The sequence below is a fragment of the Suillus clintonianus genome (assembly GCF_016758775.1).
Source record: "Suillus clintonianus strain FC179 chromosome Unknown DEU56scaffold_57, whole genome shotgun sequence".
NCBI lineage: Eukaryota > Fungi > Basidiomycota > Agaricomycetes > Boletales > Suillaceae > Suillus > Suillus clintonianus.
In genome coordinates this window covers 93,382-111,378 of record NW_024539281.1, presented here as the reverse complement: position 1 = coordinate 111,378, position 17,997 = coordinate 93,382, and the positions used below count along the sequence as shown (strand labels likewise).

The following is a 17,997-nucleotide window of genomic DNA, read 5'->3' as shown; positions in this document are numbered from 1 at the left end:
GCCATTTTGCAGACTTTCAGTCTAACGACACTCAGTAAGCGCCCTCTTCGGAGTCTCTAAGGGGAATTATAATCCTAAGTCTCAGATCACAAAGTGCCAATTCCTGTGCCAGTAGTCGAGCTCATCACCTTCACTCCATCCGCAGCTTATATGGCTGTACCCAGCGTGCCCTTGAACAACTTATTTGACCTTCTGGCGCAGACCAAAGGTCACATCGAGTGAGCAATCGCGAAATTGGAAAGAATCCACGTAAGGCCATGCTCACGCAGGCAGCTCATTCCATGGTCTCCAGGTCGAAAACTCAAGGCGAGGGCACATAGTGATTCGTAAGTCGCTCTCGCATACACATCTCAAAACTTCATTCAATATAACTTGGTTTCTGCAGTCTGGGAGACACATCAACACCACGTAGCACTCCAGAAAAGCCCTCAATATCAGGCACTCAGGGACGCACTTTCGGTTGTAGTCGAGGGGCAGCGTCAAATGGTCCACGTTCTAGTTCAACATGACTGTTCGAAAGTGTTTACAGCACCACACGTCGGCATCGCAATCAACACGGTAAAGGATGTGAATAACATAGCATTGCTAAAGCACCATTTGGACAAACTTGTGTCCCAGAGCTTCAACGAGGTGGTGGCTCACACCTGTGGACCGGTGCTCGAGGACGAAAAGAAGATCGTGTTGTTTTCTGCTTGGAAGTCACACGAGGTAAGTTTCAGCAGACTTTTCCTGATTTTATTGAGTTGAACGGCCAAACGTCAAGCATCGTGAGAGCTTGAAACAGGACAAGCATCCTGAACTAGAGAAGTTGATCGGGGATATAAACCTTCTGGCAAACATACACGTCAGACACGTGAGGTTCAAGAAGCATTCAGCATAGGAGTCAACTTTATATCTACAGCGAATCTTCTGTAGAGTACATTGATATCATGTCGCGGACCGCACGGGCTAGCTCAGGTCCAATACTGAACCGACATATATCTATATTTTTTTCTTCGATGGCGCCCCGCTATGTCACATTCAACCTCGATTGACACCCCAGCCGACGGATGAACCCATGAACGACTGCCCCTGGCTGCCCTCCTTAACCTAAGGTACTAATGAGGACCGACTCCGTCACCATATACTCGGTACCAGCCCCCGGGAAATCAAGGAGCAAAACAGACAAAAATAAAATGTGATTTGAGGCCAGGATCCAGCTCGGAAGCTCCAAAGTTCAACATTCGTCGAACGTAAGTTAAATCAGGGTTCAGGTGACGTCTTCTTTATAAAGTAAAGACAGGAAACGCTTTACATAACGTCGTTGCGCGAAATCCACCCCTTTATATAATTACACGTTGCATGTTCATTTACAGGGTCGATATACACACTGATCAAAGAAAATGAAGTACAGACTTCATTATTCTCTGCCGACAGCTGGTTCCCGGAAGCCACAGACAGGAGTCGAATCGTTTAATTTGATGGTGTCATGCTGCTCCAAAGGAGTCATTGGATCATTTGATGAACATGCCTGCCTCCAGCCACGAGTACTTCACCTGCAGCGCTCCACAACTGAAACTACTTATCGTGGTGTTACACGTTGACCACCCGTTCGAAACGTGAAAAGCGTAAAATTGGAGCTAAACTGCGTATATCTGCATAAACATGTATTAAGTCGTGAAAGAAAGCAATCGTCAAGTCTAGATCTAAAAAAACCAAGGTTTCGTCCCGTAATCGTAATCGTTAAGCCACCGTACATTGCCGTGAGTTGATATAGAGGGGAAAAGGTGTCCAAGTGTTAAAGTCTGCCTACATAGCTCCAGCGGGCTGGCTTCTGAGCGATTGCCGCAGGCCTGTGGGTCTCATAACGTATGTAAACGGCCATGCAAGCCGCCGCCAAAACCCAACTCCTGGCTCGTGGAACGGTGAGTGGGATTGGAATGCGACTACGAACCACGCAGTGAACACGGTAAATGTAACAGAAACCACCGCATAATGGGCCAGGGTTTCCGTGGCACCGCCGATAATTTCCCTGACATTCATTCCAAATACCGACTGGAAGAAAGTAATTAAATACATCACTGAAAGAATGAAATTGGACATACCGCGATGAAGCTCGCAGGGAGGAAAATCATTGTCAGGTAGGAAATCTACCGAGGGTATTTAGTATCGTCAAGCTAACTAAAATATCAACCTGCCTGTTTCATAGCAGCCGAATCACGGACTGTTGCTGTTGTCAGATCTTGCATCCGTCGACTGTCAACAAAGTTCACGGTCGCTTTAGCCTGGACATTAAAATTAACGATCGCCGAATCATGGTAGCAATGACACAAACCAGGTCAGTGATATTTTTCAACTGAAAGCCCAGCCTATCAATTTCCGAAAGGAGATTGTCGCATTCCTTTCGCATCAGTTTATTCGTGTCCCTTCGGGACTGATCAGTGAATTCGCGGGACTCCAAAACAGGACTCGGTGTGTTCCTGACAAAATTCACAGATTTTCGGAAATCCTCGAGAAGTGAAGCATAATGGAGGAGTTGAGCCTGGATAGTGTGCAACTCAGTCGTGAGGTGGCTATCGTTCGTCAATAGCACGTTTGTTTCCTGAGTAATGGCATAGCTGAGTGACTAAACGACACAAGCGAAAAAGAAACGTACCAGCCAGTTCATGTGGGTGTACAGATGGTCCAAGGATTCGTCCCAGGCATAAAGCGCATACCAAAGGATAGCCAAGAAGACAAATGTTGGATCTTTAGACTGTTCGAATATCTTTTGCCAATACACGCTCTCTCCCACTTTGTGGACCAGATTTTTCAATCGCTCTCCGGTTGTCCGTTTCCACTGAGCACTTGGGTGGTAAGATATGATAGTACTGCCACTGGAGTCAGATGTTCTTATCATGTGCAGAGCAAGCAGATCTTGAAGAAGGTACTTTTCCGCTGACGAGCGGACTAAAAACGTTTAAACATAGCACCATCAATGGGGGGAGGGACTCTACCAGAGCGAAGACGAAGTGACTCTTGCGTGTCTATAGCCCTCTCACTGTCTGTGAAATGATCAAGTTAAATTTATCACAAGTGCTTAGAATTCGCACCGGAAATGTGCTTGTTTTGCGAGGACGCTGCAGACATCTCCCATGGTACAGTGCGTACGAACAAAAGCGTAACCGTAATGTCTGACGGCATTTTAGACGCGTTGTCGGGTAGACCATGAAGATCACCTACGATCACCTTTTTTCTTGACAACTTCTTCTTGGTATCGAGAAGGGATCCAGTTTGATGAAGACGTGAAAAAGAATGGTTCGATGTTGTACCTATTTACATTCAACCTAGAGCGCATATTGGGGAAAATGAATCTGGTACCTTGTGCCCAGCATCTGAAGTACGGGGTGCTTCATATTGTCGACAAGCAATACCCTGAGACGGAGTCCTGTCGACTGTAGATATACATGATCAACTTACTTACAACAACTTTACTCTCATTATTCCTCACCTCGATCTGTAAATGATTCCAAAGTTGACTTAAACTAAAAGCGTGTTCATCGACATCAATGGGTGGATTGGTATCCTGAGCCTTGAATATTCCTGTTTCAAGCACATCGACACAATAGATCTTGCATTTTTCTCGAGGATCCTTGGAACAATTTTCGACCATCTTACACCGTGCAACTCGATCGGCGACCCAGTTCCCGAATAAACATTGAGGATATTCCCTCCACTTCCATTGTTCCGCCGACCGTCTTGACAGTGGGGAAACAGGTTCCGTCTCTAAAGTAGTGTCGGACTCGAGGTCCATCCATGGCCAAGGTCCAGACGGGGCAGCATGTCGATATCTGGGAGGAAATTGTCAACCCGAGTAAGCGTCCCGGGCTCAGGAGTATGTTTCGAAGACGGTTGACACTCACATTGGTGCAGGTGTTTTGGGAGGCTTACTGCTGTGTGTTGGAGTTCCCGGATTTACATGACCACTATTGGCCCAGTGACTCAGGGTAGTCAGTGGGAGGCGGCTCGGAGCACGAGTAGAGGACATGGGGTAAAGGTGAGGAGAAAAAGATGTAAAGACGCTGAGCAGCTGCGGCGCGCCGGTGAGTTCCTTGTCAAGACTACTCGTTACGTACAGTGATAGGTACCGTCATTCAATAAACGGATTCAGGTCACATCTCGCTGTCCGCTCTCTCGGTTAATGATGGGGTGTGGCAACCCACAAGGAGATAGCCGTAAACCTAGCAAGTAGCCGAGGACATGGTAACACGCCCAGTGAACGCTGAAATTACGTATACAGTTGCAATGAATGAGCATATCGACGCTATGCCTCAACTGGCATGATTAAAAGAATTGCATATCAGTTCTTGAATTCGAACTGTGTATAACAGCCCACCGACAAAGCTATCGATGTCCGCCAGTTTCGTGATGCACAAGCCAATTTGGGGAGCACTGACCACTATATGATGCACCATCACTGGGCGCTCAGCGAGTCAAGGGATACCGCTTCATGGAAGCAGCGAACGATCTGGTAAGAGAGCATTATGCAAATATTGAGCATTACTGTCTTGACAATGTACACTATAATGCCAAGGCTTCTCCTCCCGCTGCTTCTAGCGTCGAGCAATGTGAAAGCGGACTGCGAGGACGCGACGTTCGGGCCTAAATTTGGCATAAATGTTGTTACCTTTGAAAACCTGCAGGCGCCTACGGATATATAGTCATCGAAATCAGTGAGTTATGACGTGTTCAACAATTACTGAGTCATTTCATGACGTTCCGAAGTCATTGGAGCAGCCACATCTTCATGTTCTAGTTCGACCAACACGTCAGTTCACGAGTGTTCACGGCGCCTCGCATCGGCATCGCATCAGAAATCTGAAGGACGTGACTCAATTTACCTGGTGTTCTAGTGTTGCTAAAGCATTTGCGTCCCAGAACTCGCCGAAGCGCTGAAGTCGCATAGGAAATGCTGCCTCTGCTTGTCGCAGTGACGCCGATCCCCGACTCTCCGTCATCGGTTCTTGCCCCAGAAGTTCGAGTTGTATCATCTCAGCTTCGATTATGGAACACGCTGCTGACATCCGAATAACATTGCCAAGACAGGCGTGACAAACGCAAAGGTGCCGCAGGTATACGAGTACAACTGGTACGACAGGTTAGTACATTTTGTAAGATGAGGACGCACACGTTCGCAAGTTCCCTCATTATTGATTACTCGCCATCTTTCAACGTATCTAACCATCCTCAGTGCTAATGCCCTCTTCTGCATACGACACACTCACGTCTTCTATCTTCGACTTCCCATTCTGCACCGTCATTGTCTGTCTTGAGGCTGTCCCCTCTTGTACAGAGAGTGATGTCCCGGCGTTCGTGCTACTGGGAATCTGCATCATGATGACACTCGTAAGGACTCCATGGGAAGTCAATGACTGGTCGAGATCGAATGTTTCCTTCCAGCATACGCGGTATGTGAAGGTAACAATCACCAGGAGGTTGCAGACGACAAGACTGAGAGCGGCCTGATGTCCATTGGATACTGCAGAGCGGTGCGGGAACGGTAAAGAGCTCACCTTGACGTGCGCCAAGATGAGCGGCGTGAGTGTCTGGGTCTTGAAGAGGACTATGGAGTGGGGGATTGTGATGGCGGTGATTAGAAGGGATGCACAGAATGCGGAAAGAATCAATATTTTGCTGCGACGTGGAAACTTTAAGTTTTTCCAGATATACAATGGCGCAGCAACGAGGGAGAAATCAGCGATGATATCCGCTGCAAGATCCGAAAACTTGAGGACCATGACGACCACAAAAAAACAAAAAGGTACTAACTAATAAGATGTGAGAGCGCCACCGAACTGGCCATCTGACATGCGTGGAATTGACATAAGCTGATCTTCTGCGCGACTAGCGCAGCCCACATGCATGCGAAGGAGGCTGCGATGAGATAGGCGATATGTTTGTGGATCTTGTAGCCTGAGTGGTTGACGATGCGGATAATAGAGAAAATGACGCTCATCCGCGCAGCCCTGGAAATATGAGTTAAAAATCTAACTGAGAATGCTGTGATGCACACCACATGACAGAAGTGAATGCCACTGCGAGGATCCAGGCTAGAACAGATATGAACATGCGAGTAATAACGCGAAGTCAAGTACTCACAACTTATCCTGGCGTCAATCCAGATACATGCCAGGCAGGCAACTAGGGATGAGGTTGGTTTGCTGAACAATGTATATAGGAAAATTCTACCGTCTGCAATTAGTGCGCATGCCGCCCATGCATCTTCCCACCAGAAATGACTAGTCCAGCCTCTGTAAACAAGCCTGAAGACGGTGCAGAGTATAGCAATGCTATGAGATACCGACCCCGCGACTTTCCACATGATGATAAACATAAGAACACGACATATTGGCTACTTGCGACTCACCACTCAGTCGAGAGGAGTAGAATAATGGCGCCATCAGATATCTCGCATGGACCAGGAAAGAGAGCTTTTTTGGATACAGATTGTGGAAACTGCCCATATATGTGACTAGGGACCCTTTGTACATGTCCTCGTGACAAAGTTGTTGACGGCATACCGTTGTAGCCAGCTATGACAATCTGCAGGGCTACGCAGATCAACCCGACTGGAAAAATCTCACAAGATGTATAGTGCCTGAGGATGAGACACTTACGAAGTGCTTCCTCTCACGCGCATTGCACTCCCAGCAGAATTCAAAAACACTCACGAAAAATTGATCAGAGCTTCCATGTATGCCGCAGACCAGTGATCATGTGAAGGGAGTATATTTACCTTCCACAATTGTTAACCAGAAGACGACGGGAATTTGAATGAACGTACGTTAGCGAGAGACTCAGTGTTTATGTTGACAAGAAACAATATGTTTTGAGGTAGTGTCCAGTCGGAGCAAAGTCGGAGAGCAGGCTACAGTGAGTCCGAAACTAAGTATTACATCAGCAATTAGGTAAGACCACGATCGACATGCGTTAAAAACCATAAGGTCAAGAAGATGAGAAGCGGTGACGAAGGTGGATGTGATAGAGCAAGAAAAGTAAGAAGCTTGTAACACGACGAAGCTATTCGCCGAGGGGTGGTACTAGTATGTAAATATATACATCTTAATCGGTTCAAATTCGGCTTAAATACTTATGCCACTAGTCCATATTCAGATTTCAGTCTTTCTTCGCCACCAATGTCGAGTCATTGCTGACTGCTGAGGGTACTCTGATCCTCTTCATCACCGCTTTTGATAGGCGAGCCTCCGGCCTCATGCACATGGATCATAGATCACTCGCGGTCACGTTCACAAAATCAGACCTGAACTTTCGGTCACAAGGTTGTACTCCACTTCTATCTGTGGCATCGCATCTTCCATCTATAAAATTAGGACTTATCTCAACGTGATGTCCTTCGTTTCTGCTTTCAATCTCGAGGCACCTAGTGTCTATTATCATGACTACACCACGCTGCCCTCCAGTTTCAAGCACCTTCGAAGGAGAAGGGAAGCAGGACTACGAAAAGATTAGTTTCGATGCCGAAGTTGCTTCGCATGCACTTCGCCTCCGTGGGCGTAAATTGACCATTTCGATTGCATTCGTTGCTGGCACTGGATTTACGCTGTTCGGGTTCGTACAGATACTATTCGTCCACTGTATAAACTGAACGAACTGTGTTGTCGGCCTGCAGCTATGACCAAGGGGTTATGTCCGCATTGCTGACCGCTGGACAGGTATGCTTGCCATTATGCCGTTGCCTTCGAAAGTGTTATGTTGTTGTTAATCTGTCTCAGTTTGAGAAGGTCTTCCCCCAAGTTGTAGTGGATAGCAGTCACCCTAACCACGCTACTTTGCAAAGTTTTGTTGTCGCCATATATGTGGGCAATACACTACAGTTGTTAGATCATTCTAAACGTGTTTGCATGCACAGGAGATCGGATGCCTCATGGGGGCTTTATCTAATCTTTGGGTGGGAGATCGTTTAGGAAGACGCCGAACAATTGCCTTGGGCGGATGTATCATGATTATTGGTGCCATTCTCCAAACGACCAGTTACAGCTATGCTCAATTAGTTGTTGCTCGGATAGTCACAGGTATTGGAAATGGTTTGAATGTCAGTATCTCTTCGTCTCTAGTTTGTTCCTTCGTCTCAATCATGGCCCGACAGACCTCTACAGTCCCTAGCTACCACGCAGAACTCTCGTCGGCAGCGAAACGCGGCGCGTTGATATTGATTGAAGGGTCTCTTATCACTTTTGGTATTATGATCTCGTGAGTAGCCATGCATCACTATGCCAGTATTCTAAAGTCATGTTTCTGCCAGATATGTAAGTGAGCCTGCCAATCTAACACCTCGGCATGATTGATGGCGCGTCATCAAGTGGATAGATTTTGGCCTGTACGTTAACTTCTTCCTTTCCTGCCACCCAACTCACAGGCACATAGCTTTTGGGCGAGTGCATCTTCTGCTCAGTGGAGAGTCCCGATTGCGCTCCAGATAGTTTTGGCTCTGGTCATGGTCTTTGGAATCGGTTTCGTGGGTCGTTTATGTAGTTATTCTCACTCTATCTGACTTGATTCATCAGCTTCCTGAATCACCAAGATGGTGTTTATGCTAATTCATTTATTTGGCACACATCTGATGCCAGTGATCAGGCTTGTAAAGCAAAACCGAAACGCAGAGGCAATGGCAGTCATATCGGCGCTTGAGAACAAATCACCAGACGATGCTGAAGTTCAACGCACCTATCATGCTATTCGGGAAGCAGTTGCAATCGAGGACTTTGGGACCCCCAGGGGCTTTGGAGACAAACATGCAACACAGAACCTCAAGCGCTCACCTTTGAGAAAACTTCTCGTTGGCGGCCGCAGCCAACATTTCCGGAGAGCTTCTCTAGGAGTGATCAACCAGTGCTTTCAACAGATTACGGGCATCAACTTGATTACATAGTTGAGTATCTGCCTTTGAGATAAACTCGTGGTCTGATTGGACATTTTAGCTATGCTGCAAGTCTTGTCTCTCCTTCTAAATTCGCTGGTGCCTTATTCTTGTAATGATCTAGACGATTCTATTCCAACGCCTTGGTCTCTCGGATGTTACTTCGCGTCTTATCGCGGCTGCAAATGGAACAGAGTATTTCCTTGCCTCTCTTATAGCTATCTTCATCATAGACCGTATCGGACGACGAAAGCTCATGCTTTTTGGTGCTGTAGGCCAGTGCATTACTATGATATTGCTTGCCGTTCTCGGCAGTGTACGAGGCACTGGAGCACAAGTAGTGAGCGCCGTGCTACTTTTTGTGTTCAACTCGTTCTTTGCTATTGGCTGGTTGGGTATGACATGGCTATACGTGAGCTACCCAACTCGCTATAATGTACACCATGCTCATAAGTCGCTGCGCCAGCCTGCTGAAATCGTTGGGTTGGAAATTCGCGCGCCTGCCAATGCACTGAGCACATGTATCTAGTTTATTTTTTCCTTTAGTGTTGGGTGTTGACACCCTGTTGCACAGCTTCGAACTGGATATTCAATTTCGTGGTCGTGATGGTCACTGGCCCATCGTTCAACAATATATCATGGGGCACTTACATTGGTAGGTCATGGTCAAATTTCGTGCCGTGGCGCTAATGTCGTGCAGTATTCGCTGCGTTGAACGCTTTCATCATTCCAGTAGTCTATTTCTTCTTCCCAGAGACTGCAGGTCGTTCGTTGGAAGGTAACTCCAGATCTACCATGTGTTCTGCTGTTGTCGGTTCAACACCTTTTCCAGATATGGATGTCGTCTTTGCGCTGGCTTACAACGAAGGTGTCTCGCCGGTCAAAGTCTCTCTACGGAAGGACATTCCTCTTGCAGGGTCACCAGAGGCTGATAGAATATTAGGTATAGAACAATAGACTGGAAAGTTAGCAATTCGGGAGAGACGTCGTACCATGTATTGTAGAGAATGCCCAGTCCGTCAGGCACATTATGTGCACGGAAATTATACCTCAAAATGTCAGCTAGGTTACGGGGTTCTCGCATTATCGAGCGTGCTGTTATCCTTGCCTATCTACAGTTATCTCGTTATCTCTCGACTACTGGATACTAGGTCTAGGTGCGCACGCACCGCCAAGATGCAAATACAAGACCACAAATAATCCAACAATATCAAAACACGAAGAAGTAAGGTCATAGGTGCACGGCACATTACGACTGCTTTAATATCGGAAAGGATAGGTTCTGCCTATACTCTCGTTGTACATTATCATTCGCGCGGCATAGCCGCTCTGCCAAATCGAATCCTGTCGACAACCCTGAGCAATAACTTTCACGATTTAAAGCAGGTAATCTTCCTACCGTTCACCCCACCTTCTCGCACAGACAATGCGTTTCTCCTTCCTCACCGTTATTGCTGCGTTGACAACATCTATCATATCTGTCAGCGCAAAGTCAGTATGTAGTGCGCCGGGCGAGTATTGCAACACGATCAGTGACTGCTGCGATCAAAGCGGTTCCTGTATTGCTCTTGTGAGTAGGAGTAGTTTGCTTTGCATCCAGTTTTCACCTGATGAGTCGCCCTTTGCACGTGATATCAGGGCGATGGTAATAAGATCTGTTATAATCCCGGCAAGAGAGCAAGCCGATTTGCACGTAGCGACACACTGGTAAGTCGTGTTTCCGCTTTCGCATTGGTTCTGTTGTTGATCGAACAATACGTAGTTCGTTGCTGATTGAGAAGTGAATAGAGGGATTAATAATTTGAAGTAGTATCACTCTTCTATGGCCGCCTACGTGGAGCTGCCTAGCTCCCTGCTGGTGGTATTTCGAAAACCCCGTCTAAACCCCTCCCACGGACGAACTGACAATTGGCTTGTATCACGTACAGTACCCAGGCTCGTAGTCGGTTGTCGTAGGTTGTCGTGCGTGTTGTAGTCTGTCCTCGATAGAGCCTTCACTTCTCGTCACCGAGGTTTAGCCATTGGGATTCCTTTGCAGCCCGTGCCCGGTTCACTGCCAAATTCGGCGTCAAGACTTGGTCGAATCAAAACGACACGACACGTCACTCACCCTCCACCCAAGATGACCAGTCAATCTTCGGAAACTTCAACAGACAGCGAGCCGGGAACACGTTGAATCTGATATTCACCAAATCAGAAGTAGCATGAATGGCTGGGAGCCCTTTGAAAACATTGATATCGAAGGAGGTTCCGCTAGATCCGAGTTCGATTTCCAGTATAATGATTAAGATGGCGAGGCTCTACCGCCGTTGGGCAGGAGCTAAGAACTGTGCGAAAGCCAAGGGCGAACGAAGCATCACCCTGCGCATTAATGGATGACGAGTCGCTGCCAGATGCCATGCCATTGCACGTTGGCATGACGAGTGGTCCAATGACATAACCCGGTGGCAAGTGCCGATTGGGATACATATCAATAAGTATGCTGCGTTCACAAATCCAAACTTTCAAAGTCATGATCATCGTATCACGAGAAAGTTCAGGTGACTCTTCGGATTTGTCTCGGACCCTGTTTAATTTGGTAATGGCACTCCGCTCCTATATATACTCGACCGAATACTAAATACCAATCCATAGTCGACATGCCTTCCACGTTCACTCACGAGTTCAATACGCCCGCTTTCAAAGGAAAAGTTTCCTTCAACACTGGTCTCTTCATTAACGGCCAGTTCGTGGATGGATCAGACGGCGCTATTATTGAGTATGATCTGCCCCTGTTGCTAATCGATCATTTCTCACTGATCTCAACGATTTTAGCGTCATCAACCCGAGTACGTTCTTTTGGCGCTGATACACGATCTTATATGAACTCCATACACAGCAAATGGAAAGGTGGTAACATCAGTATCCGAGGGTACGCCCAAGGATGTAGACGTCGCCGTTGACGCTGCGCACAAAGCCTTCGACACCGTCTGGGGTCTCCATGCACCCGGCACTCAGCGTAGCATTTTGATGTCGAAGCTTGTTGCCCTCATGGAGAAGAATGCTGATGAGCTTGCCGCTCTGGAGGCATTGGACAATGGTCAGCATCCAGCCCAATCACTAGGCATCTAACACGATGACTAAGTTTAATCCTCGCCAGGCAAGACTTTCAGTTGGGCAAAGAACGTTGATGTTGCTGGTTCCATCGATTGTATTCGCTACTATGCTGGTTGGGCTGACAAGGTTACTGGTCAAGTACAAGAGGTTTGAAACTTTTTCAACAATCAACTTCGTTCACTTTCTGATAATTGGGCAGACCACAGAGAACAAGCTCACCTACACTCGCCACGAACCTATCGGTGTTGTCGTATGTACATTTTCTCGGCTGCAAGATCTTCCTCTTATACACGTATTATAGGGCCAAATCATCCCATGGAACTTCCCATGTGTGTACACATCAGCCGCTTGAAGTGTTAATGCACTCACCTTCCTTCTCAAAGTGCTCATGATGGCCTGGAAACTTGGCCCTGCTCTTGCATGCGGTAACACAATCGTTCTAAAACCCTCAGAATTCACACCCCTGACTGCCATCCGAATGTGCCACCTTATCAACGAGGCTGGCTTCCCGCCTGGTGTCGTCAACGTTATCACCGGTTACGGACACACTGTCGGTAATGCCATCTCTTCGCATATGAAGGTAGAGAAGGTCGCCTTCACTGGCTCAACCCTTGTCGGTCGTAAGATCATGGAGGCTGCTGCGAAGAGCAACCTCAAGAACGTTACCCTCGAGCTCGGCGGAAAGAGTCCAAACATCATCTACGATGATGCTGACCTCGAACAGGCTGTTAACTGGTCGGCATTCGGTATTTTGTAAGTCTAGTGCGCTGCTGTCATGCAAACTTCACTTAATATTTTGTTGTTAGCTGGAACCACGGTCAGACGTGTTGTGCAGGTTCACGTATCTACGTGCAAGAAGGGATCTACGACGAATTCCTTAAACGCTTCACGGAGAAAACTCGGTCGCTCAAGGTCGGCGACCCATTTGCCCCTGACACGTTCCAGGGTCCTCAGGTCTCAGAGGTTCAATTCAACGTATGTCGTGGAATTCTTCCGTAGCCATTTATTCGTCTAATGTGCGATCCAGCGTATCATGTCTTACATTGAGTCCGGAAAGGAGGCTGGTGCCAAGGTTGAGATCGGTGGCGAGCGCCATGGAACTGAGGGTTACTTCATCAAGCCCACCATCTTCACCAATGTCAACCCATCGATGAAGATCGTCCAGGAGGAGATTTTCGGTCCCGTTGGTGTTGTCATCAAGTTCAAGGATGAGGACGATGTGATCAAGCAGGCAAATGACACCGTCTACGGTCTTGCCTCTGCTGTCTTCACCCAGAACCTGAACCGTGCTATCAACACTGCGCACAGACTCAAGGCTGGAACTGCATGGATTAACTGCGTTAACTCGTTGCACTCCAATGTACCATTCGGCGGTTTCAAGCAGAGCGGTATCGGTCGTGAGCTTGGCGAGTATGCCCTCTCTAAGTGAGTGTTGATCCCATGGCATATCAGCACAACCTCATAGTTGCCTTCAGTTACACTGCGGTGAAGGCTGTCCACATCAACCTCGGCCACAAGATGTGAACTGGTGGGAACGACATACGAAACAGGGTGCAGGTTTGAGCGCGATGCACGTGTATTATCTTCTCTCATTGCATTTACTACTATGTAACGATATATGATGCTTTCAAATTGCAAATTCTCATTAGCGGAAGTGATCAGGAAAGACTCATAGAGAACAAAATATAAGGAAGAATGCGCACTCGAATAACTAGAGCTTGGGCCTTAATGGCAAGAATGTCGGGGATCCCTTTAATTTGGCCATTCCCGCTTTGACTGCCTGCTCTAAATCCTAGCAGAGTATATTCCGTTAATTGAAATACGAAAAACAAATAGTCGATGTACTAACCGTAGCCTGCAGCGCAGCTGAATTCCACGTTGCCGTGTACTGCAAATTCTCAGCAACGCTATCACAAAACAGTGAATTAATCCAACAGCATATGAAACAGACACTCATACCTGTGATCCCTGGCGTGCAGAAGGAGATGCTTCGTTCCAATCACTGCAACGGGACTCTTCGAAGCGATATCTTTGGCCAATTGCAATGCTACAGTTACGACTGCGTCCCTCCCACCTTCAACGACTCTAGAAACAAGACCAAGTTTCTCCGCTTCGTCACTCGAGAATGTTCGTCCAGTAAATGCGAGCTCGCGAGCTAATGAATGATTGCCTGTAATCTTTGGCAAATGAGCCAGCGTCCCAACGTCAGCCGCCAGCCCCATGTCGACTTCCTGATACATAATGACCTTCATCAGACAAATGACTTGGAAGCCGTGTGACTAACGAGCCTTGATGGAGAATCTCGCGTCAGACGCTGTATATCGCACGTCGCACGCTGAGATAATGTCTATCCCTAGACCAATCACGATTCCATGTACTGCTGCTATGACGGGAATTGGGCACCGCTCAGGTGCTGCTATAGCGTGTTGGATGTCGAGGATGTCGTCACGGGTCAGAAGTGCGCGACGTGCGGGATCCATGGCCGCTTCGCCGGCCCCGAGCTTCATCAGCCCCTGAACTGCTGACGGTCAGCTATTCGTCTGCTTCAGCGGGATGCAGCCCTTACAGTCGATCCCTGCAGTGAACACCTTGGGAAGTGCGGACGACAGGACGACCGCGCGGATGTCGTCCGGATGCCTCGCAAGTGCATCGAATGTACATCCGTACTCATTCCAAAACCTGTATAATCATGTGGTGAGTAGTTGCGGTCGGACACTAGTAAAGGAGCGACTTACTCCGCGCTGAATGCGTTGACTGGCTGTCTGATGAGGAACGTGCAGTTTTGTCAAAACGTCAGAGATTCGTTACGGCTGGAACATGTTACAGTACCTGTTTAACTCTAACAACAACACGTGCGGAGAAGGACTGGAGATTTTGATGTACTTGTTCCCGACACTGGTCATGTTGCAATTCAAGGCGCAACCTCAGTTGAACATGTTATTTCACGTGTGATACGTGTCTCGTCACCGCACCCGGTTCGGAAGCTTTGGATAGATATGTTTTCTAACTCCGCGAGCACCTGTCTGGTCATGCCAGCTCAGAGCTGGAGCCGGCTGCCCATATAATTCTTCTGCACAGAGAGTCACAGACCTAGAAGAAGGGATAAGAAGGTCTTCTTTCGATGGCAATGTTGTCTATCTTTGCAGATAGACACGTCATGCACAGATCTCGGTTATCTCCACCTTTGGTCCCTATTCAAGGATTGCGAACGGGCATGAAGGGCAGGTACAGGGGGGCGTGAAGGACAAGCACAAAACAGTACCAACGACAGCTGCGAACTGCTGAAGTAGCATGACTCAGATGCGGTAAAATCATCAAGGAGAAGCTGGTTGTATAACCACATAAGCAGGTAGGACCGAATACAAGGCAGCGCGCGAAAATGGAAGGGGAGGCGATTAATATGTTTGTTCGCAACCGCAGTTGCGCGTGAAGGTACGGAAAGGTCAAGGGGAAGACAACAAAAAATGGAAGCAGCTATAGCCGATCCGGGGCATCAACATACAGATATGGAAGCCGCGATACAAACATTGGGCCGGTGACTTCCTGCAGGTTCGAATAATTCCGGCCATATCGCAAATCAAAAAAGCTAGGCCTGGTACAATATGTGAGTTCAGGCATACAGACATTGACGAGCCTCTAATTGTGGCAGAGCTCGAAGCCCTTCAATCGACACTCGAATATTATTCTAGTCAGACAAGACAATGACACACGCCTTCGTCAGAAATTGCCTTTATCTTTGCCCTATCACGCTGCTCTGATCACTTTTACCCAACCGGTCCCGCAGCATCGATCTTGGTAAGCAAGCGACGCTTCTCAGACTGCTCACATATTCCAGAAGTGAGTACCTCCACGATGGCTTCGAACTTTGCGAAATTTCAGGGTCACCACGTTTGGCAAGATGGGCGCGTTTTTCAATTGTCATCCTTCCTATGACCACACGACACAGGCCGTACAGCGCTGACCTCCGCCGTCAAACATGAACCAAATTAATAGGTGAGTGTCCGACAAAATAATCACGCCCAAGTGATCTCAGATTCAATGCAGCACACTCATCATCCGTTCATAGCGGAGAACACGGGCCATCCACGCTATCATCGAATTCACTGATCAAACGGCAGAAGTCCAGCTCTAAAGCCGCATGATTCCTCTCCTATCATACACAGAAACAAGTGCCATCAGAAAGAGATGTTTTGAACGGCTCCGTACAACCCACCAATTTAGGCAAATTTGTCAAATAGTACTGGTACAGTCTACTCCAAAGCCGATTTCATGACTGATGGTTTATATAATTTGAAGGAATTCACCAGTATGAATTGCATGTGATACAAGTGACTCACCAACGGTGAACTCGCACGTTGCGTTGATCATGTACGAATCCTGTGCTGTTGTTGAGATCTGGGGGTGAATGTCTTGTTCGGGGGGCATATGGGGAAAATTTTCCGGCCGCCATTCCTCGAGGTATTCATGAGCGAGACACTGTTTACTAGTAAGGCGCAACTTGGGGTCAAACTTGAGGAGATCGGAGATGCAGTTGACGAGTTGGCGAGGTGTGTTCTTGTCGAATATCGCGTATATATCTCTCGGTTCAGTCTGGGTCGTCATAAGAGTCAAATACTCCGCAAACTCAGAGGCATAACCAACCTGAGGAAATTTGAAGGCAAGACCCCTCGCCAACTCCAAGCCATGGGACCATGGACCACCTCCGTAAAATCTTCCGCGTTCGTCCATGCCATAATCTGCCGGGTCGCCAAGCACTTTGATGATTCGGTTGATCTGATCTACTTCTCCAGAACCAGGAAACATGGGCCTTAAGTTCACCAGCTCGGCCATGATCGCTCCGAGGGCCCACATATCCACCGGTGTAGAATAGTCTCTCTGCTTCAGCAGCACCTCGGGGGCGCGATACCACCGAGCTGAGACATACTCCGTGTAAGGCGGCGTGCTCGATATCTCCCTTGCAGAATCAAAATCTGCAATCTTGCAGATAATTGCAACATCATTCTGATCACCTCCGTCTGGTTGCGACTGGGAGAGCCCCGACGTCCCAACGAGAATATTTTCAGGTTTCATATCGCGATGGAAATAGCCCGAAGAGTGAATGTGGTGCAGTCCAGCTGCTATTTGTTGAAAGATGCAAGATAAAAGGCCGGTGGCCAATAGTCGCCCTTTGCGAGCTCTCATGAATTGGTATAGGTTGCGTTCCATAGCTTCAAAAACGAAGTACAGCTCCGAAGTTTCTCTTGAGAGAAAGACGTCATAGAAAGGGACGACGCATGGATGGGGTGCTAATGCACGGAGCGCCTGTGGTCAATTTAACAGGAAGTCTGCGGGTGCCGGAAGATTCACTGAACCTTGAGCTCCTTGAGATGCTGACACTCGTCCCAACCATGTTCCCACCGTCGCTTCAGTTTCTTTACAGCCACCAAACGCATACCTGTCAATTCTGGCCTCGTGACACCATTTACATGAATCGCAGAAGGTGGTGGCACTTCATGTGGCAAATCTCCATGCCAGTCACATAGGAATACTGATCCAAAGGAGCCCTCTCCAAGACTCTTAATGGCAATAAACGATCGATGTGAGCCTGCAAAATTACACTGTCAGCATGTCAAAGCAATTTTTCTAGAGAAGTGCCACTTGTTGTAGAATCGTCGCCTGCGTGGACGGACAGATGAGGAATACCAACGGAAGAAATCAATCCAGTAGTAGTGTGCAGTTTCGCCGAGGTGGAACAAGGCAAGCCAATTCCTGACTGCTCCCGTCCGTGTTCACTGTTTTCCTCGGGCGACATCGAGGTTTGTTCGAAGGGTTATAAACACGCGGCAGTGGCATGTTATGCGCGGAGACGTAATGCAACCAATTCATCGCAGATGGTTTACGCTTGCTCGGGACTTGTCATTGTGCAGATCACAGTTGTCAAGTTCTGGAGCTGATTTTTATGTGAAGCGTCTTGAAAACTTAATCTATGAGAGAAAGTTTGAAGGTGGTCCGCCGAGCGCAAAAGG

At 47.8% G+C, this 17,997-nt stretch overlaps 7 protein-coding genes across 7 annotated transcripts; 3 read left to right on the top strand and 4 right to left on the bottom strand.

Annotated features, from left to right (window-relative positions):
* Positions 1-323: 323 nt before the first annotated feature.
* DEU56DRAFT_462508 (uncharacterized protein) lies at positions 324-949 on the top strand. Its single transcript, XM_041346339.1, has 3 exons — positions 324-326; positions 386-708; positions 764-949. Exons 2-3 carry the CDS (start codon positions 484-486, stop codon positions 878-880), a joined length of 342 nt encoding a protein of 113 aa, XP_041206423.1. The 5' UTR covers positions 324-326; positions 386-483; the 3' UTR covers positions 881-949.
* A 645-nt stretch (positions 950-1,594) lies between these two features.
* On the bottom strand, positions 1,595-4,172 carry DEU56DRAFT_814849 (cora-like Mg2+ transporter protein-domain-containing protein). The gene is made up of 11 exons (XM_041353751.1): positions 3,882-4,172; positions 3,470-3,809; positions 3,340-3,413; positions 3,202-3,290; positions 3,072-3,152; positions 2,976-3,023; positions 2,636-2,928; positions 2,315-2,581; positions 2,178-2,264; positions 2,085-2,129; positions 1,595-2,034 (listed from the first exon to the last, which is right to left on the bottom strand). Exons 1-11 carry the CDS (start codon positions 4,004-4,006, stop codon positions 1,789-1,791), a joined length of 1,695 nt encoding a protein of 564 aa, XP_041206422.1. The 5' UTR covers positions 4,007-4,172; the 3' UTR covers positions 1,595-1,788.
* A 922-nt stretch (positions 4,173-5,094) lies between these two features.
* On the bottom strand, positions 5,095-7,147 carry DEU56DRAFT_889924 (uncharacterized protein). Its single transcript, XM_041356271.1, has 10 exons — positions 6,636-7,147; positions 6,540-6,569; positions 6,386-6,474; positions 6,208-6,330; positions 6,118-6,159; positions 6,032-6,068; positions 5,788-5,984; positions 5,532-5,728; positions 5,244-5,480; positions 5,095-5,195 (listed from the first exon to the last, which is right to left on the bottom strand). The coding sequence occupies exons 1-10, from the start codon at positions 6,656-6,658 to the stop codon at positions 5,187-5,189; spliced, it is 984 nt and encodes a 327-aa protein (XP_041206421.1). The 5' UTR covers positions 6,659-7,147; the 3' UTR covers positions 5,095-5,186.
* On the top strand, positions 7,148-9,971 carry DEU56DRAFT_814815 (general substrate transporter). The gene is made up of 16 exons (XM_041353750.1): positions 7,148-7,587; positions 7,649-7,691; positions 7,752-7,835; positions 7,889-8,071; positions 8,126-8,229; positions 8,282-8,285; positions 8,340-8,356; positions 8,404-8,494; positions 8,544-8,563; positions 8,614-8,907; positions 8,970-8,973; positions 9,021-9,308; positions 9,363-9,417; positions 9,471-9,551; positions 9,597-9,674; positions 9,729-9,971. The coding sequence occupies exons 1-16, from the start codon at positions 7,415-7,417 to the stop codon at positions 9,851-9,853; spliced, it is 1,644 nt and encodes a 547-aa protein (XP_041206420.1). The 5' UTR covers positions 7,148-7,414; the 3' UTR covers positions 9,854-9,971.
* A 1,564-nt stretch (positions 9,972-11,535) lies between these two features.
* DEU56DRAFT_954263 (aldehyde dehydrogenase domain-containing protein) lies at positions 11,536-13,784 on the top strand (the record flags this gene model as incomplete). The annotated part of the gene is made up of 10 exons (XM_041359207.1): positions 11,536-11,654; positions 11,711-11,724; positions 11,775-11,975; positions 12,036-12,139; positions 12,192-12,242; positions 12,294-12,321; positions 12,376-12,745; positions 12,799-12,967; positions 13,020-13,417; positions 13,468-13,784. The coding sequence occupies 10 exons, from the start codon at positions 11,536-11,538 to the stop codon at positions 13,514-13,516; spliced, it is 1,503 nt and encodes a 500-aa protein (XP_041206419.1). The 3' UTR covers positions 13,517-13,784.
* Positions 13,648-14,948, bottom strand: DEU56DRAFT_902588 (Delta2-dienoyl-CoA-isomerase). Its single transcript, XM_041356602.1, has 7 exons — positions 14,822-14,948; positions 14,728-14,754; positions 14,559-14,671; positions 14,281-14,510; positions 13,952-14,223; positions 13,842-13,899; positions 13,648-13,784 (listed from the first exon to the last, which is right to left on the bottom strand). The coding sequence occupies exons 1-7, from the start codon at positions 14,893-14,895 to the stop codon at positions 13,704-13,706; spliced, it is 855 nt and encodes a 284-aa protein (XP_041206418.1). The 5' UTR covers positions 14,896-14,948; the 3' UTR covers positions 13,648-13,703.
* An 899-nt stretch (positions 14,949-15,847) lies between these two features.
* DEU56DRAFT_814784 (kinase-like domain-containing protein) lies at positions 15,848-17,945 on the bottom strand. Its single transcript, XM_041353749.1, has 6 exons — positions 17,630-17,945; positions 17,344-17,576; positions 16,634-17,293; positions 16,330-16,582; positions 16,037-16,265; positions 15,848-15,985 (listed from the first exon to the last, which is right to left on the bottom strand). The coding sequence occupies exons 1-5, from the start codon at positions 17,781-17,783 to the stop codon at positions 16,243-16,245; spliced, it is 1,323 nt and encodes a 440-aa protein (XP_041206417.1). The 5' UTR covers positions 17,784-17,945; the 3' UTR covers positions 15,848-15,985; positions 16,037-16,242.
* Positions 17,946-17,997: the final 52 nt, after the last annotated feature.